This window comes from Serinus canaria, chromosome 13 (assembly GCF_022539315.1).
Source record: "Serinus canaria isolate serCan28SL12 chromosome 13, serCan2020, whole genome shotgun sequence".
NCBI lineage: Eukaryota > Metazoa > Chordata > Aves > Passeriformes > Fringillidae > Serinus > Serinus canaria.
Window position 1 is genome coordinate 13,596,676 of NC_066327.1, and position 25,035 is coordinate 13,621,710.

General features: G+C 44.5%; 1 protein-coding gene across 1 annotated transcript; it reads right to left on the reverse strand.

The window, feature by feature from the left end:
• Nucleotides 1–2,953: 2,953 nt before the first annotated feature.
• On the reverse strand, nt 2,954–24,606 carry LOC103817332 (uncharacterized). The gene is made up of 16 exons (XM_050979867.1): nt 24,202–24,606; nt 22,492–22,836; nt 21,919–21,969; nt 19,930–20,009; nt 19,614–19,670; nt 19,071–19,185; nt 18,746–18,785; nt 18,270–18,362; nt 13,617–13,750; nt 10,284–10,625; nt 8,388–8,765; nt 7,668–7,748; nt 5,484–5,539; nt 4,806–4,878; nt 4,322–4,352; nt 2,954–3,596 (listed from the first exon to the last, which is right to left on the reverse strand). The coding sequence occupies exons 1-16, from the start codon at nt 24,248–24,250 to the stop codon at nt 3,524–3,526; spliced, it is 1,998 nt and encodes a 665-aa protein (XP_050835824.1). The 5' UTR covers nt 24,251–24,606; the 3' UTR covers nt 2,954–3,523.
• Between the last annotated feature and the right edge of the window lie 429 nt (nt 24,607–25,035).

The window sequence follows — 25,035 nt, forward strand, 5'->3', positions numbered from 1 at the left end:
CTGCTGAGTCTTGGGGTTTGTGTTTTAAATTAGCAAGGGAAACCAAAACCACACTGCTCCCAGCTGGGGTTAGACAGCAGCAGGAAGAGGAAACCAAGAATTGCGTGGTCACCCCAGGCTCAGGAGCACCAGAAAACCAGAGGAGAACTGGGACTGGCAGGAGAGGCCAGAGCCCAGTGAGCTGAAAGCATTCCCTGGAGCCATGAGCTCCTGGCTGGGACCTCCATGGTCACTGGAGGAGGCTGCATTGATTCTGCTTGGCACCAGCAAGTCTGCATCACCTTTACAGCCTCTTCTCATCTCTCCAGATGTTTCTCTGCTCAGTCTCTGCAGCTCAATTTTGCCATCTGCTGTCATGGCTGGGGCAGCACGTCCCATTTCCTCTTTCTACCAGGCTAAAATTTTCCACTTTTTCATGCATTCATCTCACACTGTGTGGTTATCTCTGTTCTTTCCCCAAGTCCCATGATGCTATTTATTCTTATTTCTAATTTCCTATGTACTCAGCCACATTCTTCCCTTCTGCTTGCTCTTTCTTAAGCCTCAATTACATTTCACCTTTGAAACCAAGAGATTTATTTATATGAACCTTAAAAAATGCCTGGAAAAGCACATTAAGGCTAAGAAACAAACCTGGAAACATAATGAAATGTGCTGCTGAGATGGAAAGGGACCATGAGAACAGTCAGCTCCAATAAAGTCTATTAAGAGAGGTCTCTTATTAATCTCAAAATGATATTTAATTCATTCCTCTGGTTTCTCTTTAAAGGGTTTGTATTCCTAACTCAGCACTTGCCTTTCTTTTTTTACTTCCTCCTGTTTCCTCATTAGTCAATCCCATATCCCAAAATATTCAAATCTCCCTTTTTAATTGCTTTTCTGTCCCTCCTCCGTACTAATCTGGCAGTTCAGTCATTATCTCCTCACGTCAGACCTCCTTTACCCTCTTTAATCAGTCATTTTGATACAGACAATTGTCCACAAACTACTGGGGACTAGTAAAAATTATTACTTGGACCAAAAGCTAAATCCTCCATTAATTAACTGCCTTGCTCCATAGAGCCAAGCCAGACTCTCCAGATATAACAACATTTAGGCTTGAGATGGACTCTAAACAAATTAAAACCTGCTTTGCTCTGCCCCAGGCTCCCTGTGCAAGTCCATAAATGCTGAGATAACTCCAGCAGCCCAAAGTTGGGAGAGGCCTCAGACCTGGGTAATTTCTGCTCGTGGTGCTTGGCAGTTTGAGAGGTGGTGGGAGGCCAGGATGGAGGGACTGGAGCTTTGGGGAACTGCAGGGTGGTTTTAAAGAAAATGGCTTTGGTCCTCTGCCCTCTGTGTATTGCTTTAATCTGTTACCAGAAGGATTTTTTGCTACAGTGCTTTATTTTCACTCAAGTGTACGTTTTTTTTTTGCCTTCCAAGGTAATAGTCTTAAAAACAAAGGCCAACATTTCCAGATGCCAATGACATCCTCTCTCACAGCCTTTTCTTTCTGAAAACTTGCTGCTTTCATCCAGCTTTTCTCCACTAGACCCAGAGACTGCATTCTGGGGCTTCTGTTGCTTTTGGAAAGCAGCATTTCCTCCAGCTACATTTAAAAGGCTCACTTTAACCTTTCCCTGAACATACTGACAGCCCCAGTCCTCACAATAACTTCAGTGAATTTTCATTTAAATATAACCCTCCCCAAATCCTTGCCTCCAATTGCCATTCTAAACCCAAGGCTCTGCCTCAATAATTGGGCTGAACAAAAAGATAAATAAGAATGCTCAGTGGTATAAGTTACACTTACAGCTTCCCAGGGCTGTGTTTCCACATGGCTGACCAGATCAAACTCACTTTGCTGGCTCCCATCTCTTCTCCCCTTGTACAACTCCCCAAAACCAGGGCTTTTAAGTCCAGCCAGCACCACAGCAAATGTGCTAGAACCTTCCCAAGTGAGAGCCAGCTCTGCTGTAATGAAGTCATTAGTGAGCAGCTAATTAGTAAGAGCAAAAGGATTGGCCCAGCTCTGCCAATTGGCAGCTGCAACGGAGATATTGTTGACTTAATTAACAGGTTTAATTGGGTGGGGGAAAAAAGGCAAAAAAGAAAAGTTTGGGTTTTTCAAAGGACTACATCAAACCTGTTTAGGGTTTTCTTTTTTGCTTGTTTCCTGTCATTCCTCAGAGGTTTGTGTGGGATTCCTGCCTAGGAGTGAGAGATGCCAGGTCCTGTGCTCTGTGCTGGGGCAGTGACAGCCACAGTGCCTGGTGTGGGACAGACACAGTCTCAGCTGAGCAAACCCAGCCTGGGAGCCCACAGGCCATGTCCCCTGTCTGGGGACTCTCCTGTGCCTCCCACAGCACCTCCAGAGCGGGGTGAGAGCAGGGCTCTGAACCCAGGAGACACCGAGAGGGACCCCAAAGAGGAACCAGCCCTGCCTGCCCAGCTCTGAGGGCTGGAGAGTTCAAGAGTCTGACCACAGCCCTGGGCACAGGCAGAGGGGAAATCCAGAGCTGCCAGACCCTGCTGGCTTCTGAGCCACTGCTGCTCCCACCAGGGGCTCTGACTTCAGGCTCTCGCTGCCCAGAGGTGCTGAGGCTGGCACTGGTGAGCTCCAGGCAGTGGAGAGAGCAAACCCTTCATGGATTGGGATCTGTCCCAAAGTCACTGCAGCAGAATGGGTGAGGAGCCCAGGGAACTGCACAACAGCTCTGCAGTGCATCCATCAATGATCCCAGCCTCCATGGACAATCCCTCTCCCTTAACAGATTTATAGAGTTGTACAGGGGTTTGTGGGGGCAAGGTAGAGAAATTCTCCCCTAGTTTGGTCTTCTGGGCATTCTCTCACCTCTGCTAATGCTGCAGTATTTCTTTGGAGAGCTGAGACAGCACACCAGTCATTTCCACACCTGGGAAATACCTAGCTCCTGTTGAAATGCCTTAGGATGTGGCACAAAAAGTCCAATTGCCAGCAAAAAATTTCAGAGTTTATTAACATATTCTCCAAGGGTTATTCAAACACACTGAATCACAGGCAGCAGTGATACCCCTTAAGTAATTGGCATTTTTGATTTAAATCACAGCATTCTTTGGTGCTTAATTTTTCTGTTGATTACATAAAAGCATTAAACTCTGTATTTCATGATTCCTTTTCTTTCTTTGTGGCAACTTGAAGATAGGCAGCCTTCCATGTGATCTCTTCTGTTCCCCAGAGTACAAGTTGTATTCAAGGAAGTGCATTAGTGAAAATGGAGAAAAACAAATTCCATTGTGCAACACGGTGCTAGTAAGAAGGCAGATGCCAGGAGCATCCATGAATAATGCATGAAGCCCCTTCTCAAATAAGCTGCTTTATGCAGTGAGTTTTAAGGGTGATGTGGGAAAATTTGCACAAAGATTTTAAATTTTCATAGTTGAAGCTTTGGCCTTTGTTTTATAGCCACTGATATTTTGAGGGCTCACAAGTATCTCTCAGTGCAGCATGGATCAGGCCCTTTTTATTTCCCATGGCATCTGCAGGTGATGTAGGAGCTCTTCACAGGGAAAAAATGTTGTTTTCTCCTTCAGCACCACTGAAAACTTTGTCAGTCTCTTCTGGTGGTCCAGCACTGCAGTGAGAAGCACAGATCACTATGGATGGGGCAAAAGGACATTGCTGCTCCAGAGCATTCTTTCTTATTTGTAACATCAGCAAATTGCCATGGAAATGGAAACCAGAAGCTACTGAGCCCAATGACTGCAATGAAGTAACTCCATTTATTTACAGCAGGGAGGTGTTTACCTGGCTTGCATCCTTCTCATGGATAGGGAAGGGTTGTTTGAGCCCTGTGATGGCAGCTGCAGGGTAACCACCCTGGGATTGAGAAAAGAGTCTCTCCCCAGACCCTCTCTCCCATGTAGAGCAAGCAGTGAAGGATCAGTTACCACTGAAAAATTATTGGTCTTTGGAAAAGGGGTGATGGATTTTTTTTCCAAGATAAGCCAGAAGATATGAACTTATCAATTACATTTGCACAAGGTATCATGTCCTGGTACTCAATCAAAAATAAAACCAGATTAAATACTTCCTTAAGCTATAGTCACTACACTGCAGTAACTGTTGCTTCACTTCTCCATTGCTCTGGGTTTCTGTTCATTCCTACACAGCAGCAGCATCCAGGAACCACTACTGAATTTCTGGAGTGAAGTTACCTGAAGTTTCCTCCTAATACAACTTTGCTAATCAGCACCACAAGCCAATACTGCACCTGTTACCATCAGTGGCCAATATACCTTCCTGTCTCTGAGAAAAATTACACTGGAACTTTCAATAGGAAATTACAAAATGGATTACCTTTTTACTATAAACTTCTTTGTCTGTTTACCTGGAAGCAAAATAACATTAATGTTACAATGGCAAAATGAGATCTATAATTCCAATGTATCTCTCAAACAAGCTCAGAAGCAATGACAGCAAGTTGCAAAATTTCTATGGGCTAAGCAGGAAAGAAAGGATCCCACCCTGATTTCAGTTACACCAGTGTCTTTTGGGAGCATTCCCAGGAAATTATGGAGCCACTTAAGTATAAAGAGAGAGCCAACAGGATGAGCCAGGCCTGCAAGAAGTGAGGGAACAGGTTCTCTGCACAGGCTGCCTCCTGCTGCATCCCCCCCAACTCATCCTCCCTGGCCCCCTGATGCTGCCACAGCCCTGGAGGAAGGACAGCAACTCCCACAAAATGAGCACAGCCCTGGCTCCAGGACCATGGCAGAGCTCCCAGAACAGCCAGGGACTCAGCAGGACATGCATCAGAACCATTCAGCTGCAGGATACTCACGTTTCCAAACCAGCAAGCCCAAAAGGATGGACCCTGCTATGACACAGGCAATGACAATGGCAGAGCTGGGAAACTGGAAGGGAGAAGAGAGAGGCTGAAAAGGCTTTGGGAGCACATTTCCTTCAGAGCTGTTTGCACAGGAGGGGCTGCACTGCTGCTCAGAGCACTGGGCTGCAGTTTGCAATGCTGCTCTGAGCTTGCCTCTACAAAGTGCTGAGAAGAGACATCGAGTTGATGATGATAAACAACATTAATTACCCTTTTCAGTATTTAATAAACCTTATTCTGAAATACTGAAACCAGATTCAGCCCATTTAACATGAACTTCTCAGTGAGGTGCCCAAAGTAGAAGCAGGAGCTCAACCACCCCCATCCTTCTCTTAAAAACAGGGAGAGGTGTAACCCCCTCCTAACTTGCCTTTTACCTCAATGTTACCTCCCCTCTCTCACAGGGATGCTGGGGATCAGTTTTTTCTGAGGTGTCCAAGGTGGATGGAATGCTCAGGCTTTGACTCTAGCCACTGAAAAGAGGAACAGGTGGTTCCTGAGCTCTAAATAAAAGTTCAAGCCACTGTTTGCCAAAGCTCTCTCTGCAGCAGGAATACTCTGAAAATCACTTGTGTGTCCTGCTGTCCTGATTTCTACTCAAACACTCTTGAAATTTACAGGAAGTTTTACCTTAGCTCCTCTATCTTCATATTTCCCAGCATTGCCATCTGAATTTGCTGAAACCTCTGAAAATGAAAGAGATTGAAATTATTACTGGCACAGGCACCTGAAGGAGTGAGGGCTGCAGTGGCTGTCACTGCTTCACTTGAGGAGTAATGAACTCTCAGGGAATGAGAAAGGCTAAAGCACCTTGTAACCAAAAGAGGAGGATCAGTTTCCACCACAAATGGTGGCTGAGGAAGCCATGGAAAGCTCAGCCTTCATGGAGAAGGAGGAAAACCCAGGGATACCTTCACTGTCCCAGGTTGCTCCAAGTCCCATCCAGCCTGGCCTTGGACACCTCCAGGGATGGGGCAGCCACAGCTTCTCTGGGCAACCTGTGCCAGAGCCTTCCCACCCTCACAGGGAAGAACTTTTCCTAATATCCAATCTAAACCTACCCTCAGTCAGTTTGAAGCCATTTCCCCTTCTCCTGTCACTACACATTCTTGTGAATAGTGTCCCTCCAAGATATAATCCCATTGCCTTTTTTTTTTTAACTTTTGAGTAAAATACAAAAAAGTTTATCCCATTAATAACCAAATCTGCCCCAAATATCTCAGTTCTGACCAGCCCCCTGTGAGAGCTGAGTTGATGTGTCTCCACATCCCACGTGCTTGTATTTTATCAAGACATGGACAGAGCATGGGTAGCTCATGCCAGTGTAAGCAGAAATTTGAACAGGAGTAGAAAGGAGATTATGACTAACAAAAACTCCAGCTAAATAAAATACAGGTGATAAAACCCTAAGAAATACTAAAAATCCTGGGGACGTGTGAACATCGCATTTTGCCTGTTTAATGACACTCCACTCTCTCAGAGCTCTGTGCTTCAGAACTACCCCAAATCCACAAGAAATGCAGATGTAACAGTGACAATGCAGGCCCAACAAGTCAAAGTTAAATTTTAGCACCATGTGCAGCCTGGCTGATGGGACCAGCTATTGCTGCTCACTTGGATACTTGTAAGAGCAAAGATATTTTTGGGGTCTGAAGTATGGCTGGTGCTGGCAGGGTTGTAGCTGGGGGAAAGCAAGTGAAGAGAGAAGAGACATTAAATCAGAGCCTGCTCAGCAGGAGCCATCCACCCCAGGCAACCCAGCCTACCTGCCAAAAATTGCTCTTGGAGAAGGAGAGCCCTTAAGCCTGGGTTTCTCTCCTGCTGTTCTAACATCAGTGCAATGTTCAGCAACAAACCAGCCTTCTCTTACCATACAGCAAGGCTGAGCTGGGTGCCTTTAGTGCATTATTTCACAGTGTGAATGAGGCAGAGTCAAGCACTGGACCTGGCCTATGGCTCTCACCAGACACCAGCAAATTGTGCTGCAGCAGTTTCACACCTTGTGACAGTTCAACACAAGGTTTTGCAAGGGGGGAGTGACTCACACTGACAGGGTACATCTTCTGCTGCTACTGCTGCTGTGGTGGCTCTTTCCAGCTCACTGACACAACTCAAGCTGCCCCAAGAACCCTGGAGAAAAGACCCTTTGTAAAACTTGATATTTGCAATGACAAAATACAGGAATTATCCATCACCCCAGAAGGGTGGCAAGTGAGACTGGAGTGAGAAACCCTCACAAATGTTCAAGGGACCAGTTTAGTCTCTTCTGTGAGCCCTCTCCAGGGGCATCAAGGAACTCTCTTTCTGCTGGAAGTCTTTAGGTCTATCAAAAGAAGACCTGCAAAAATCAAATTACTGTGGGTTTAAAAATTAAGAGAGCCATGGCTCTTGCTGGAACTAGGAGGCCAAATGCAACATGTCATCACTGAATTTTAGCATTAAGTTCTCTGTTGGGGGCACAACACTTGGGAAAGATTTAAAATGGAAATCTCAACGACCTCATAGTGACAAATCAGATATCTGAGAACTCAGTGATGTTGAAAAGTTTGGGTTTTAACTTCTCTCAGACCCGAGATACCTGACAGTCATGACTTATTCAAAACCAACCTCCTTTGGAGGTATAAAAACGTGTTTTTCTCAGCTGTTGTTACATGGTGATTTCAACCAATTTCTGTGTGGACCCCAGACACTGCAATGAATAATCATCAGTATGTGTTTGGTGCACCCTTAAGAATACTCAACAGTTTTGTTGATGCCAACTTTTTAATTTCTCTGAACAAGCAACTTCTGACCTTGTAATGTTATCCTACTCACCCCTGGCTGACAACTCTTCCATCAGGACAGAGGTGGAGGCTTCCTCTGCACTTGGAAGTGTGCCTGGGAACTCAGTAGCCACTAAAAAAAAGTAAAAAGTAATGCTCATAAAGATCACTAATTAGAAGGGTCTCCACATGGCACTCAAACCTGTGCAGACATCAGCCTGTGGAAATGAAGCCAGTAATGTGGATGAAGTTGCAGCCCACAAATGGTTTGATAACCATGGTTTGATCAGGTCACTCTGATCACTAATAACAGCAGCAGCCTTTATAGGAGATGAGAATGTAAATACTCAATTTTAAACATGCTTTGAATTGTCACTATTTCTCAAGCAGAACATACTCTAATTTCAATTGTCTTTCCCAAATCAAGAAAAAAAATCAGTGCACAGTTAAGTGAATCTCTCTTACTCCACTTCAGGTGCTGGCTTTGCATTTATTTCTGCTGCACTTCATGAGGTTTCTGCCACATTATTTCTCCATGTTAAAGCTCCTCTGCAGGAAGCCTGACCCTCTGCTGCCTTGGCTGTTCACCCCAATTTTGCATTATCTGCAATATCTGACCTGTGTTTGCCTAAACCCCCTTAAACACACCCATAGGCACCTCAGAGAGAACTTCCCAGGTATAAATATGAGTACTGGAGAGTCTCTATGATGCCAGCCAGGCTAACAGACCATCTCTGCTGCACAGAAAAAGGGAAGGATTGGTGCTGGTTACCCCCTGTGCTTCCAGGGAGCGTGGAGCAGAACGTGTCATCTTCAGTGGTCACATCAGCTGCTTGGGAAGTGGTTGGAAAATCTGGGGGAGCACTGGTTTCCACCACAGTCACAGGAAAAATATCATTTTCTGTCCCAGCAATTGTTGGGGGAGCAGAGGTCTCCCCTGTGGTTACTGCTGGAGACTCGGGGGCTGTGGTTGCTGGTGGAAGGGTGCTGGTTGTCAGCAGGACTGTAGTCTCTGGTGCTGGCTGGAGATCAGAGGTTGCTTGAGGAGCAGAAGTTGTTTCTGTAAAATATTCAGTGAAAACAGGAGCTTCTGTCGTGGTGGTGGTGGTGGTGGTGGTGGTGGTGGTGGTGGTGGTGGTCACTGGAGGGGCTGCATGGAAAAAACACAGCCAAGGGAAAAGCCAGGTCAGAGCATTCACAACCAGCCCTGAGGGAAGCCAATGCAGAAATTAATAAAAATTATCTGGCTGCTAAAATACTGAAAATGAAGGTGGGAGAGTTACTATTTTAATTAGTTGAAAGTATGACCAGTCTGAGAAATTCACAGATTTATAGATTTGCCCTTCTTTTACCAGTCTCAAACAACCCCTCCTTGACCTTCTTATAGAGGTGGAAGGGCCAGAACCTCGTGTGGTAAAACCCCAAAGCTTGAAAATTTTGTTATTTTGCTTTTCAATGTCCTCATAAAAATACAATAAATAAAACAGCTCCATTTTCCAGCTACAATCTTCTTGCTAATTTTTGCAACTGGTTCATTTTTCATGCCTGTTGCCCTCAGCCTCAGGGGCAGACAATCAATTGCAGCGTTTTTCACCCTTTCTCCTGTTGTATTGTTTAAAAAAGACAAACAAATATGCTGTGAACACCAATCATGCTCTGTAAAAGCCAGGAAAAAAATGTTTCTCTGCTTTGTGCAGGGTGTGTATCATCTAATTTTTTTTCTGTGCAAGATTTCTCTTTATCCTGCATCTCAGGAAAATAATAGGAAGGGGAAGAAGCCCTTCAAGACTCTGAGACAAAATTTCCACATAAGTGGATGTTGAGGACCCACCCTTAAGGGGAAGGAAGCACCCTTATGGGTGGGTCATCCTAATGTGTTTCCTTCAACATGAATGAAACTAAAGTCTTTAGTTGGGGTGAATCTCAATTGAAAAACTGAATTTCATTCCAATGGCTCTTTAAATTATAAATCCTTTTTTAATTCCATCATCTTTTAAAAAGCCAAGCCGAGCTACACAGCGAGAAATGAAAGATTCATTTAAAAGGCAAAAAAATTGGGTAAAATTTAGGGGGTTGTTTTGAATTAAACTGCACATTGACTATGACTCAAAAAAAAAGACTGCATGTGGCACTGGGTGCCATGGTTTAGTTGAGGTGTCAGGGAATGGGTTGGACTCGATGATCTTGAAGATCTCTTCCAACCCAGTGATTCTGTGTGGATTCTGTGATCTCCCTTGAAAAATACGTAATTTGGGAAAAACACCTTTGTCACCCTGATTTTTTAATATTTTCTAAGCCTTCTGATGTTTACATTCTTGTAGCAAACTTTCTCACACACTTTCTGCAAATAACTGATTGTTTTGCATTCTTTTGTGGAGGAGGAGAAATCTGATGGACTGCTGGTTCGTCCAGTGTCATTGTAGAGGTGGCACTGTCACCCTCCACTCCACTGTCACTTTTGGAAAACTATAAATGTTGGGGTCAGAAAATAAACTTCCCTTTTTCCTTCACCTTGAGAGCAGCCTTGTGTGCGCTCGTGTTGTTTCGCGTCCTATAGTGACGCACCTTTGGCCAAAACAAACCAAAGAAGCGCAGAGAGACCCCAATTTTCAGTACCTAGGGAGTGGATTCTCCCTGCTGGCCGTGTCCCCAAGGTGCCCAGACCCACCTCTGGCCACTTCCAGCTGAATGTTGCGTTTGATGTCGTTGAAGAGGCCGGGGATCTCCACGCGGCAGCAGTACACGCCCGCATCCTCTGCCCTGGCCGCCCCAATGGTCAGGGACACGTCCCCAAAGGCAACATACCCACGCAGGCTGTACCTCTCAGACACCCTGAACGTCACCTTCCTGCCACTGGTCTGCAGGATTTTGTTGGTGCACTTGGAATTGGGGCAGGGGCCTCTGCCCCAGCACATGTCGGAGATGTCCTTGCGCCGCGTCACGCGGTAGGAGCAGGGCAGGGTCACAGGCTGTCCCTCTGTCCCTCTGACGGTGTCAGACGCCGTGGGTGCTGCCAGGGAGAAGAACAAGGAGAGGGAGTGCTGTCAGTCTCTGATGGTGACTCTGCCTACACAACACAGTGAGTGAACAACCAAACACTCCTGCCTGCAGGCCACAGTGCTGATCCCCAGGGCTTCTCCTCCATCTCATGCCCCGAGGCACTGCAGGCAACAGCCAGGAGCTCTCAGGCTTTGCTCTGCTCCTTGATCTGGTCCTGGCCAGCTGCTGGAGAGAGGCTCATAAAATACCTCAGATAGGTGGTGAGCAAGGCAGGGGTCTGTCACTGGCAGCCCAAGCACAACTGGACCTCTGCAAATGGAATTTGAGAACTCTGCTCCCATCCCATCTCCTCTCCTAGGAGGCTGTTTCAAAGTTGTTCAGAACCCTGTTGTGAAAGACATCTGGTTTTCTCAGCCCAGCGTCACCTCCTTCAAAAAGGAAATGCTGTCACAGTTGCCTTTCACTGACAGTCTCAAAAGCAGGGTCCAAAATTCTTATTCATGTGTGAAATTAGGGCCTAATTAAACTGGCACAGCATGGGATCTGTCTGTAGGAGCCTGTTGTCAGAAAGTGCACTGAGCAAGCCCTGCCAACCAATCCCACTTACCTTGTGGAACTCTGTCTACAGAGAAACTTTAGTTGTTGGTGTTATGCTGATTTTAAAAAAAGCACATACACACTTTCCTTGCCCTCTTACTCTTAGTGACCAGCTTAGGTTGGTGTTTACAGCCAATGCCCACCTTGGCATCTGGTCTGAATATTTGCAATATGTTATTCCCTCTTAAATGTTTATGATGTTCTAGATTGCCTTCAAAGAGATTTCTTCTCCATGAAAGGCACTACACAAAGAAGTTCCCAGACAGGAACAAATCTTTCCTGGTTTACATTCACCTGGTCTGTGCCAATCCTCCTGCCTTTCTTTTGCCCCCATGTTATCATTTACACACCGTGGAGCAGGAACTGAGGGACTTGGGGAGCAAGCAGACCTGTCCTCCAACCCTGCAGATCTGATGTCTCATGGCTGGCTTGCTCACCCCAAAGAGGACTTGCTGCTGCTGCTGCTGCTGCTATTATCACCAGGTTCTGCCCTGGTTTGCCAAACATTTCTATTTTTCCAGCTGTTTGAATGCCTTTCCTTTTTGGCACAACTCCCAGGTAGCAAACAGATGCTTCCAACTGTGTCCATGTCTCTTTTGTTTTCTCTTTAATGGACTATTCCCTAGGTGAGGCTTTAGTCTGTGGCAGGCTGCCTCATGACTTGTTATTGGGATGACATATCAGATCCATTATTGCTTATCCCACTGGCAAGAGAAGCCAACCCATTCGGGTTTCCACAGCTCCAAATGCTGAAAGAATAGAGGCAGACAAAACAACAGGCAAAATGGCCTGAAGGGCAGGAGCTTCTGCAGAGAAATGAAGGCAGGAGATGCCAGAAACTGAATTCCTGAATACAGGCTAAGGCTTTGTGAGATGGTGGCTTTGGCCCCTGGAAAGGGATGGTCCATGTGCCTTGAAACAGCAAAACAGAGAAAACAGCTTCTCTCTATGGAGACAGAACCAGACCTGCAGTTGACCTTGACAGTATTTCTGTGAGAGGAAGGGCTTAGTCATGAGCAGGTTAACACATATTTTCAAGATGGTCCAACAAAGATATGTTAAAACTGTTGCTAGAATTCAGGTCACTGCTTCTTGAGGAGAAATGTGCTCATCTCCTGCTATTTCAGCCCATTTCTGCACAGCACAAAAGCAGCCTCATTAAGCAATCCTTTAACAAATGAAAATTTGCCTGCTCTTCTCTTTGAGAGAAGCAGAGCCCTGAACTTAGTAAATAAATAAGTAAAGAATTTGAAAGAAGAAGAGGAAAGACACGAGGCATCAGAGTGTCTTCAGTGCAGTTTCCCTCTGGTATTCCTGTTAGAAAGTTACAGGTTTTGCAGTTTCAAATCCTCTTTCAATTTCTGTGAAGCTGATGTTGCCAACATCTGCCTGCACTGCAGCAGCCTGGATTGAACAGCATGAATCCTTATTTAATAAGGATTAAATGACTTACTTCTCAGGTGCAGCTTCTTCTACAGACTCATTTTCCAAAGGAAACAGTAAATAGGAGGGAATGAATGTGTCTTTGAAATTAGGAGCTTCCTGAGACCCTGCTCTTCCTGTGAGGGGAATCCTGCCCCTCTCCACAGCTCTGACCTTCCAGGCACCCAGGTTTGACCCCTGGCTGCTCCCACTGAGTTCTGTGAGGTTTGCCTCTCTTAGGTCCTTCATCAGTGAGAGAGAAACGGACTCCAGATGTTTCATATCCCATCCAAAATAGAAAGGGGCATTCATAATTGGTCAGATCATACAGGTATACTGATATTTGTGTTCAGTCTCTCTCAAACCCACCCTCAGGGGCAGCTGGCACTAGGCAGTAATTCCCATAGCTGCTCTTGTAGTTGTCTTCTCTCCCACAAACTGGTCATTGAATGGAAAAAACATTCATCCTTCTGCCAGGACAGAGGTTTGAGAAGATTTTTTTTCCCTTGATCTATTCCTGGAATAATTTTCCTACTTTGCAGAAGATATTTGGAATCTTTGCCCTATCAATCCTTTTTATTTTTTTTCCTCGCTGAAGCTTCTTTACTGATGAGATTGCAGAGGGTATGACTGATAAACAGAAAAGAAGCATTTAACTGGCTATTGAACCTCAAGACAACACATTCTCAGCATGGAGCTGAGTTAAAGAGCAGATAACAAAAAGCCATTCTCATCCTTCAGGAGCTCTGCAAGGGAAAAGAACAAGGGAACTAACACAGAGGAAGCTGCACACATTTTTAAAAGTGAAAGAACCACAAACCTCAAGCAGTATTAACTCATAAATAAGAAAATTTTTGAAGTTCTATATACAATTATGATCTTTTTCACTGTTTTGTTTTCACAAAACAAGTGTTGCTGGTTTTCATTTGGAAACAATGTTAATTTCCTGAGCAAACACACAAAAAAGCAGGTGAAGACTCACCTATAAAGATCTGTATCATCATCATCCAGTAAAACAGCACAAAGTGGGACATTCTGGCTGATGGAGACACCAGGGCAGTGAGTGGAAGGAGAGGAAACCAGATCTTATCCTTTCCTGAGTCTGAGTGGGTCCCACTGCAGTCTCATTTCTCCATTTCCAGATTTGACACGCTGTGAGTGTTTCCGGATAGGAACTGGCCAGAGGGGATCTCCTGCTGGGCTCGGGGCTCTGCAGCCCCACCTGGGGCACTGTGGGCAGTGCTGGGACACACAGCTTAAGGACATTCAGGTACTGCAATGACAGAGCCAGAGGACACAGTCTCAAGCTGCAACAAGGGAAATATAGGTTGGATATAAGGAAAAATTTTTTTTATGTAAAGAGTGATAAAGTTCTGGAATGTTCTGCCCAGGGAGGTGGTGGAGTCACCATCCCTGGGTGTGTTTAACAAAGCCTGGATGTGGCACTGGGTGCCAGGGTTCAGTTGAGATGCTGGGGCTGGGTTGGACTTGATGATCTTGAAGGTCTCTTCCAACCTGGTGATTCTGTGAATTCTGTGAATTCTGTGAATTCTGTGAATTCTGTGAATGTGCTCAGATGAGGACAACTGAGCAGGTGGCAGGGGCTGGAATGAACGTCCTGTGAGGAGCAGCTGAGGACTCCAGGAGTGGAGAAAAAGGGGCTGAGAGGAGCTCAGAGACCTCTGCAGCTTCCTGAGGAGGGGACATGGACAGGAAATGCTGATCTCTCCTCCCTGGTAGCCACTGACAGGACACATGGGGATGACTCCAAGCTCACCAGGGGGGTTTATACAGGACATTGGAAGTATTTAGTGAGAGAGCAGTAAACCCTGGAACAGGCTGTCCTTTTCACCTTTCCTCTTCCAAGACATTCAGCATGGAACTATCACCAGAAATTTCAATATTCTATTTGCTTTGCCATTCCTTGGAACTCTTAAGGCCCAGTTCTGTTCCAGGGTCCTGAGTGGCAAGAACACATTCTGTGCTTTTTACCCCTAAACATTTGATGTAGTCTCCCCTCAGACTTTGTCTTCACTCACATTTGCTAGATCCCTCATTTCCCATGCTTCTGCCTTCTGCCTGAAGACTCCTCTCTCTCCCCAGCTTCATTTTCTGTTTGCAAAGACAGCCTTGGAGGAAGTTGTTGCAAATATTTTGTTGCCAAAACCACATCCTTCCCAAAGAAATGCAACATCATCTTCAAGAAATACATTTCACTCCTTCTGACTGTTTTATTTCTTTCTGACCAATTGACAAATAAGTTCTCTGGAAGTTCTTCTCTGGAACAGCTAAGCAATAAAGCAAAAGTAATTCAGGGCAGTAAGGTCAGGAATGAAGAATTGCAGATAGACAAAATTCTGTGCAAATAAATGTAGCACAGTGCAAACGAGTGCAATTCCAAGTTCAAATGATAAAATGATGGGCTGTTAACCAGTCATTACACTTTTAGTAATGAGATTTTGGGCTTATCATGATAGTCAAGCCCATGAAAATATCACCCTTCTGCTCACTAGCACTGAAAAAAGCAAATAAAATGTTAGCAGTAAAGGCAATGAGTAAAATACCTAATTTTCTATATTCTGCTAGGTACAGTTCATACAATGGCCCAGCCCCAGCTGCTCTGTGAGCAGAACTAATGAAAGCTGAGGTCTCCAATATCCTGGAGACTTTTTCCCTGCAATGATCATAATTTCTCCCATCACTCACCACCCAGCAGTGGCTGTGAGCTGATGCTCAGCTGATGCCAGTGCAGGGAGCAGCTGAATCTCACCTGGGGCACAAAGCTGGGTCGTTATTCAGGTACAAATTCCCATGAAGCTTGTCCAGACAGAACTGGACAGTATGTCACAGCAAGCAGGAAAGGCTTGGATGAACACACCATCCTATCAGCTCTGTTTTTATAGCAAGGCTGGGCCAACTGCATGGGAAAAGACCATCCAAAATCCAAGTGTGTTGGGAAGAACCACAAACACATGGGGCACTTTCTGCTCTTGTACTGCTATCTAGTGGCTTCTTGCAGGCAGAAAAGGCAGAGGTGTCTCAAAAAGGAGTTTTCAGCTCTTCAGCCTCATCAGCTCAATGTGCTGCCAAACAATCTCCTGATGGCTGAATGGTTTCCAAGTGCCACCTGCTTTGTCTAAGGCTCATTTTGAAATGCCTGTTCCAAGATCCACTGACACAAGTGCAGGCAGGAAAAGCCCAGGGAGCTTCTCCCTTATGGATGTGTATTACTCTGCATGCCCAAGGCAAAGTTCTTGCTCCACACCACCTTTGCAAAGTCTGTTTACCAAGCAGTTGCAGAGCAGAAAGATTTTGATTCAAGATTTTGGTTATCAGATACTCTGGAAATTTATTTTATGTGAAAAACTTGCTGATGCAAGAATTAGTCTGAATTAGCCTGCAATATTAATTTAAAATCCTTACTGACAGGCATCTTTTATGATTAGGAGTCTAAAGCCTGGCCCACAAACTCCTTAAGAGCATGAACAGTTGAAATCAGATGATTCTGGAGATCCCACATGTCTAACTCTGACCCCAGGAGAGACTGATTACATAAAACTGAGGAAAGCAGAAATTGCTGAGGATGTTTCCTCAGAGCCAGATCAGACTTCCTCCAGCTCCTGTCATGAGCTGGAGCCTGCAGCAGCAACATGCTAAGCCAGGCAAAGGAAAGCACTGTCTGCAGCAGGGGCAGAGATTTGGGGTCAGTAATTGTTATTAATAGTCAAATGCAAAAATACAGTCTGACACCAGCCAGTCATTTCTGGATTCAGTACCTTCTCACACAAAGCTACACATGATGTGAAGACAGAAAATGGCAGAGCTCGTTGTGTCCATCACTTTTCCTGGCCCTGGGATCAGTGATCACCCAATATCTGTGCTCACACTCTTCAGTCAGCCATGAATTCACCTTCACCTTTTCAGCCTGCTACAACAGAGAGCCCAGAGATCATGAGGGAAAATCCAAAGCACTCCAGGGTCACCTGTCCCAATTTGCTTTCCATTTCTTCCTTGCTCAGCAGGATGAGCCTTTTCCTCCTTTGTGAGTCTGTGCAAAACCCCTCACCTGCAAGAGCCCACCTGAGCCAGGCCCTCTGTGACCCCAGGGGAAAGCACTGCCCTCCCCAGCCAGCCCCACCCTCCCATCTCCACCTGCTGGGACAAGGAGGGCTCACTTCTCCACTCACCCCAGCTCCCCTAAAGCACAACCAGATTGTAGCCTCAAGCGTCTCAGCTGTTAACAGAAATACTTAATGATTTTATGCCTCACTGCATTGTTGAAATCATTTTGGAGTTAAAAATTAACTCACTGGTAGAAAGTTTGCATCTGTGAATTTTTCCTGTGGCAGCAGTGTCTGAGCTGGGTAATTCCATATTGCTGCCTAGGATGAGCTTCAGGACAAAATTATTTGACCAATATTTGGCAAGAGTTGGTGTCTCTCCTGCCTGTGTTGCTTTTCTGCTCTTTTCCCAACCTCTGTTTATAATGTGTTCTTAAAAACAACTGGGGACAATTATTCTTCCACTTAGAGGTGATTTGCTTTGTGTCTCTTGCTCAGCAATTCATACTCACAGGACTGACTCCATTTATTTATTTATGTAAAGTAAACCAAAGTTTAGTTTTGCAGAGAATAAAAGCTGAGGCACATCACTAACTGAGGAGCAATAGAGAAAAGGCACTTGGCCACAGATATTTCCCATTTATGAGGTGAAATCTATCAAACACATCCAACATTCTTAGGAATCAAGAGTTGTTTGATATCTAGAGATGTGTGAAGGCAAGGCCAACTTCCAGCTAACATTTTTTACAATGTCCATGATTTCTCTGCAAGCTAAGAAAATCATTTAATTAACTTTACAAAGGCAGGGGGGAAGGTTCAGATTTTTTAGAGATTTTGAAGTGAGACTTTCCACCCCAAGGGCTTCTCAGGGTAAAGATGTGCCTTTCTTTCAGGGTAAAGAAAGCCACAGGAAAACAACTATGCACTTTGCCAAAAAACTCACACTTAGTCATAATTCTCTGACAGCACACAAGCTGTGACTTGAGGTACTGATGCTGTAGGCTTCAAGGATATCCCATGGGGGTGAGCAGCCACAGCTCCTCCAGATTTAATCCAGGTGGACAGACATTAATATATTGCCTTACTGAGCTGTTACCAGAACAGGCCATACCTGATTGCAATGGAAATACAACTGTGTATTAAATTACTAATACTACTGAGATTGGCCATGTGACCTCTTTGTCACACAGCTCTGAGATTGCTTCTGCCCTCTGATGGCACAGACTCTGTGGAAGGTGGCAGATAGAATCCACAGAGAACACAATTGTGCCCTTCTGGCACTTCCCCTTTTTTTTTTCCAACAAGGAAGCAAGAATTTGAAGCAGATAATAAATATAATCATAACTTTCTTTAGGAAATGGAAAGTTCCACCAATGCCAGTTTTGGTTTCTGTCTCTGGAACAGGCTGATAAAGATTTTAATTTAAAGTGTAGCTTTTATTTGTTTTATTATTAGGATGTGATTAATGCTTCAGTAGTGCAGTCACGCTCAGCTGCTGAGCAGAGGGAGCAGCCAACATTTTGCAAACTGCTTAATGTCCCAGGAATGACAAAGGCAGCCATGAATCCAGTCCTTAGTCCATGATATAAACATTTTCCTCTGCAGGATTCTCCTCTTCCAGGGCACTATGGCTCCCCACACCTCGTGGCCTCTGAAATGCAACAAAGCTGCACAAAAGAGTAAAAAAACATGGTGTTAAACCAAAAACAGACAATAAAACCACAGAGGAATAGATCAACCAGCTCACTAGAACATGTAAAATATGCTTAAACACGTGATAATGACTGATAATGAATCATCTTTCCACTTATGAGACAATTGTCACCTGAGGTTAGCAAGCTCCCTAAGGTTGTGAACTGACAGTGACACTTATTTTTACTTTTTAAGTAGCAAAAACTAGCAGGAATTATTAGTTTCTCTTTATAATATTTTCTATTAACTTGAGGTTAAAAAAGAAAGCCAAAGTATGTGGTGGAATGGTCAGCACACCAACATTTTTTTTCTGCAACCTCATTTGTCCTTCTAGCAAAAGCAGGAACAGAAAACTTACCCTGCAGAACCACCCATCTTCTTGGTGTTGTAAAAATATTCTAAGGACCATTCAGAATGAAATGAAAGAAAGAAAGAAAACATTAATTTTGTTTAAACCATTAGAAGCAAGTAAAGTAGTCAGTTCAAAGATAAACTCAAGTGTAAGAAACTAAATAAGGGAACTTCAAAAATGTTTTCAGGATAGGAAATTCCCCTTGTGAGCAGCCACAGCACAGGGGCCTCCAGGGACCCCAGCTTCCTGCCCTGAAGTGGGAGATGTGGCATCAGCCCCAGCTGTGGCTGGACAAACCTAAACAATCCTTGAGCCTATGGAAAGTACTCACGTTTAGTGAGGAGCAGAGCCAGAATCAGGGTGAGCAGAAGGGCAGCACATGAGCCAATCCCAATGTAGAGCCCATGCTCTGGGTGCTGCTCTCTGGGAAGTGATACAGACATGTTCTGCCAAACACAAGCCAAGGAGCATTAGAAGAACTGACAGCAAGAAGCTCATGCAACACCCAAAGGCCTTCTGTGTGTTTTGCAACTCTGCAGGAAAAGCACACCTGAGACCAAAACCTAATTTGAGAAACAGGCCCAGTTTCAAGCAGAATCTCTGCAACAATTGTGTGAATCATGCTGTTAAACACAGGCTTCGAGATTTTCAGAAGATCTGAAGTTCTGAGAAATCCCATTTATTCAGGTTTAATAATATTTGGTGATTTTTTTTAATGAGTAGGAAGTCTCATGAAGTCACACCCTCCCACCTGTGCTGCAGGGCTGAGCAGGACACACAGAGCTGCCTGTTTGGCCCCTCTGCACGGGGAGTGCAGGGCAGCCCTGTGCTCTCAGGTGGCCCATGCTCTACTCCTGCCCATGTGCTGCCATACCTGCAGGTTTGCAGTCACATCCAGGCAGTCTGAGGGGTCTGAGCAGGGAGTAGGGGCCTGAAAAGAAATACAAATGTTGCTAAAGCTCTTCCCCCTCTAGAAGGAAGTACTTTATGCATGCTAAGCAGGGTTTTTTTCCCCCCTTCTCTAATAATGAGCACACAAGCACTCTTTATGACCACTAAACACGCAGACTACCAAACAATATTCTGTTGCAATCAGACTAAAGCAGTGGAAGTGACCTGTAGGGATGACCCAGTAACCTCTCAAGTCCCTCCACCCTGTCTAGGTGTGCTACAGCAAGGTTGATGCTTACAGTCTGAGGAGCTTCTGAAGCAGAAACCAATGGCCAGATCCTTGTGACAGTGAAGGAGGATTCACTGGTGCTGCCAGGACCTGAGCAAAGGCAAGACAAACACATCACTTGCACAGAGAACTGTTCTGCCTCAGCACAAGAATTTGTACTGCTGACTTGGGACCCTGAACTTCTGTGTGTACCAGCAGTCTGGGCTCTGCATATCATAAGAGGTTGGTGCCTTCAGAGGGCAGCACAAAACTCTGAATATTGAAGTTTCTGCTGTCCTTTTCAGAGCTTTGAACTCCTTCTTAGAAATACTTGGCTCTTGCTGTCATCTCCACACTGGCAAGGAGTGACCAGTCAGTGCTGGAGCCAAGAAACAGTGGCCATAGGATCAAAAACAGATTGGGATAAAAGGGATTTAAAGCTCATATCCTCCCCTCCTATGGGCAGGGACACCTTCCACTAGACCATGTTTCACAGTGCCCCATCCACCCTGGCCTTGAAGCAAAAAATGATGCATAAAGCAAGCTTAGGTTATCAGCTGAAAATGATGAAGATTAGCTCAGGGCCTTGAAGCAGCACAGGATGCAGAGTCACAGAAAGTAGGTGATACTTTAAAAGCTCCAGGCAGCTATACAGTAAACAGACTGAACAAAATGTGATATATTTGAATAAGGACCCGCAGCACCTTTTGAGGTAATTTCCCAGAGCACAGCTGTTGGCCACATTTAAAATTAAGAGCCACAAATTTCTGTCTTATCAATCATCAGTCTCAGTTTCCCCATTTGTTGTCATATGACATAAAAACCTCCTGAACACAAAATCTCCTGTTCCCTCTGTGCCAACCCCAGCTGGTTGCTTTTATGTTTTAAATTGTTACCCTTATCCCAGAAGCTTTATTTTGAAGAGGATCATCAGCTTCTACTGGAGATTCTAGAGTATTTCTAAATCAGAGGCACGTGACCACCTGCCTTTTCCCATCTCCCTCAGTGTGAACATGCACACACTACCTTGTATTCTGAAAACTTCAAACCCTGTTCCACCACCAGCTAAGAAAGAGGTCACTGTTCTAAGATTGGAATCAATGTTATTTGCAACTAGAATAGAAACTGTCTGAGAAAGTTTTCACTTCTTCTTCCAAAAAGGAAATGCAACCATTGTAACACTAATTTGGAGTTGCTCAGCTGAAAACATCCAAGATAGAGGGAGAAATACAAATGGCATCCCTGGTTCTTTTTATTTTTTTTTTCAGAATCCAGAGAATAAGCCATTGCTACACCATGAGGTTTCTCTTGTGTAGTGGAAATTAAAGTTGTCTTTTTCAGACTGGAAAGATGCAGCTGAGCAGGTTCGTGATAGAAGTTTATCCTTTTGTGAAGGGAATGGAGAAAACAAGAATAGCTGAGCACTGTCTCTTCCCCTGCAATGAGGGACCTCACATTATTAAATGTGCACAGAGGCTGTGGGCAGCCACAGGGACACATCTTACACCAGGGTGGAACAATAATTTGGCACTGTGTCACAAAATTAATGCCATTTTTCTAACATCCTCCTTAATCATCTGCTGCTGGCTGCTGCAGGAGGCAGGAGCCTTAATTTGATGTTCTTTTGAGCTAGTCCAATAAAACAGTTCTGATTAAATAGTGAGTACACCCAGCTCCTAAAAGTTGTGGTTTACCATTCATGGGATGCGTTTCTAGAAGATGAGGTGATTTTATGCCACAAAAAATCCCAACAAACCAAAACAGTCAAATAAAAGCAAACCTTGCAGCATCACTAAGACATCACTCCTGGAAGCAGTTTCCTCCTAAGCATACATGCTCCTTCTATATAATATCAAGTAGAATTTAAATCCAAGTTCTGATCTTTGGTAATGTTTCATAATTTAAGCCAAACATTTCTATCATCTATCGTATTTTTTTTCCTTCCTAAGATTCCCAATTTGCTTGTATATGCTATTAACATATGGCTTGTATATGCTATTAACACTTGGATAAAAATTACCTGAGGTCTGTTCAGAGGTGTAAGTGTGAGGACTTGCAGTAGAGATCCTTGCTGATGTTAAAATACAAAACAAAACAAACACATAATTAACCTTATTGGGGATTTGTGTATTGAGAAAGAGACAGTGTATTTATAATAAAAATTTGCTAGCAAAGCACAAGTACATTTGTCAGCCACTTATTCTAAATAGTATCACAAGCAAGGGAAAAACTAAAAATCAAAGGAAGAATGCATAAAAAGCTACAATTTTACACCCCTGGCTTTAATCTGGAATGAAGCAAGGAAAATCAAACACAGCTTTCAATGACAAAGGTTCAGCAATAGAGCTTTGGATAAATACTTTATGCTGCCCTTCCTTTTAAATTCTTTGGTGTCTCTAAGAATGCTCCATGAAAGCATCATGTCCTTTTTTTACTGCAGTGACTGCACTGGGGTAACAACATTGCCCAAGGCAGCTTAATTGAGGCAGCACTAACAGCAGATAGGCAAGGTCCTCAAGGATGACTGCAGAAATAATTTCCACCACAACCATTGAAGTCCAGACCCAGGAGCAGAGCACTCCTCTGCACTCACCTCTCTGCACCACAACCTTGTGGTTGATCACTTGATCATTGAACCAGCCTGGGATCTCCACACGGCAGCAGTAGGTCCCAGAGTCTGCTTCCCTGGCGTTCACGATCGTCAGGGACACGTCCCCCCTCTGCAGGTCCCCTTTCAGCTGGTACCTGCTGCTGTGCTGCTCTGTCACCCTCCAGCCATCTGTCCAGATAATGGTCTGGGAACACTTTGAATTGGGACACCTGTCCCGACCCCAGCACATGGATGTGAGGCTTTTTCTGTTCTGGACCCTGTAGCGGCAGGGCACAGTGATGTTCTGCCCCACCTCTCCTATCACAATTAATTCTGATACTGTGGAGCCTGAGGACAAAAAGACAAACAGTTATAGAGCACAGGGCATGTGGAAGCTTCTTGTGCATCTTGCATGTCTGAAACCTCCCATCCCTCAAAGAACACCAGGCTTTGCTGGATCTGATTTTATATTTGTGTCCTGGCAGGACTGGTGCAGTGAGGGATAACGATCAGGCCAGGGACATGTTCAGAGGAATAACATTTTCTGCAGCCTCTGCACATAGGTAATGAGATGAAGAGACTCTGTGGCTTCTCCTGAGCCAGGTGCAGTCTCTTGGCTCTTAACTTTTTCATTTGTGTTCATTTAACCCAAGCCACACACACAAGGGAACAGTGAGACACTGACTTTTCTCAAAACCACTGTGGGAAACTCTCCCCTCCTTTCAATGAACTGAACTGCAGGTTTCATCTGAATGATCACTGCTGAATGAATTTCCTTTTCTCTTGCCTCAAGGCAGGTTTTGCCAATTCTTATTAGAAGAAATATTTCAGGGCTTTTCTGAGAAATATATATACTCTCTTTTTTTGTTCCACTACCTTATTCTCTCTTCTAAGTCTTACATAATATCTAACTTGTTTGCTTCCCCATAAATTTGTCTCATTTCTTGGAGGCTGTCACACTACTCAGGACAAGATGGTGAGCCCTAACACCCAGCAGACCATTCATGACAGCAAAGAAATAGAAATAAGTCTCTGAAACCAGCTTAATATGAAAAGGAAGCTCAAAATGTAACTTATCATAAAAGTCTTTATAAAGAACTACAAGAAATATCTGTAATGCCCCTTTTCTTTCTACTGAATTCATCTTACCACCAAGTTTTTAATGTCTGTCTGTCTTTATTATTACCACTTTGCAACCTGTTGTTTCTATTGCTGTTACCCTGAACAATCTAGGACTTCTGCCTCATGATTTCAAAAAAAACAAAAAAAGGAAAAATTATCAATTTGTCCCAATAATATTTCATATGGCTAAAAAGCACCAGAAGCCACAGCTGATCTTTTCCCTGTCTACCTAAGTATTCATCTTCACAAAGCCTGCCAAAGTGAAATGTCCTGGTTTTACATCTTCTCTAAGACAATTTAAAGTCCTCTGCTCAAATCATCATTATCTAAAAAAGCCCATTAGTAAGATGAGCAGCCAGCCCAAGAAGCAGCATCTTTAAAACCACCATACCCTCAGCATGTTTCTGTTTCCCAAAGGAGATAAAGCCATTAGAACTCAATTGAGCCACTGTGAAGTTCTATTTTAACACAGAGAACTGCAGCCTCTGTGATGTGGCCCCTCTTCCTTCTGCAAGATAAAATTCTCTTTGCCACCCTCAGAATCCCTGATATGTGTCACCTCCACCCAGTTGTTTCTGTCCCCTTGTTTACCTGTGAGCAGCACCAGGAGAACCCAGCTCAGGCAGATGTGAGCCAACATTCTGGCCGAAGGTGACAAACAACGCTCCCGTTCACCCTTCACATTCAAGAAAAATTATCTTCTTTGTGAACTTCCGTGTTTCCTTCTTAGCACATCCTCTCCAGACAGAGCTGTGGGTGCCTCTCAGTCCACTCTGGGCTGCTTTGCCAAGGTTGGGCTGTTGTGGTGTGTGCTGCAGCACAGCTGCTGGGGCAGGGCACAAGTGCAGAGCTCCTGCTGGTGGGGCTTTCACTGAGAGGTGACAACACTTCACAGCACCACACAAATCTGCTTCTTGTTTTTTCCAGATCTGTTTGATGACTGTAAGTGAAACTTGACAGCAGCACTGAGCTGACACAAGTGTCAGCAATCCACTGCCCCAGACTGCTTCCCACACCTGCTTTTACCACAGCAGACAGGGTTTGGATATAAGATTACATAATACGTAGCAGACTGTGGGAAGTGGAAAGGGCTTGGCCAAGTAACAGAGTTGTAGGATGAACTATTCAAGCTTTTCATCGTAATTTTCTGGTTCTAATACTTAGAAGCAACTCAGAACATCTTCTGGCAAGTTTTTTTGGCAGCAATAATTTGGTGGTTTTGGAAAACTGTTACACAGTTGAGTCTAATGGAATGCCAGTCCTTTTTCATATTTAAAAATGCCATGTGCATCTGCAAAAACATCCAGAATAGAGAGGAGACTTGCAAAAGTGGAGTGGAAACTGCAACTCAGGGCTGACTCTGTCAAAATGCTGAAAAACAGCTTTTGAGGAATGCTGTTCTCTGGCCACTCTCCCTGTGCCTGG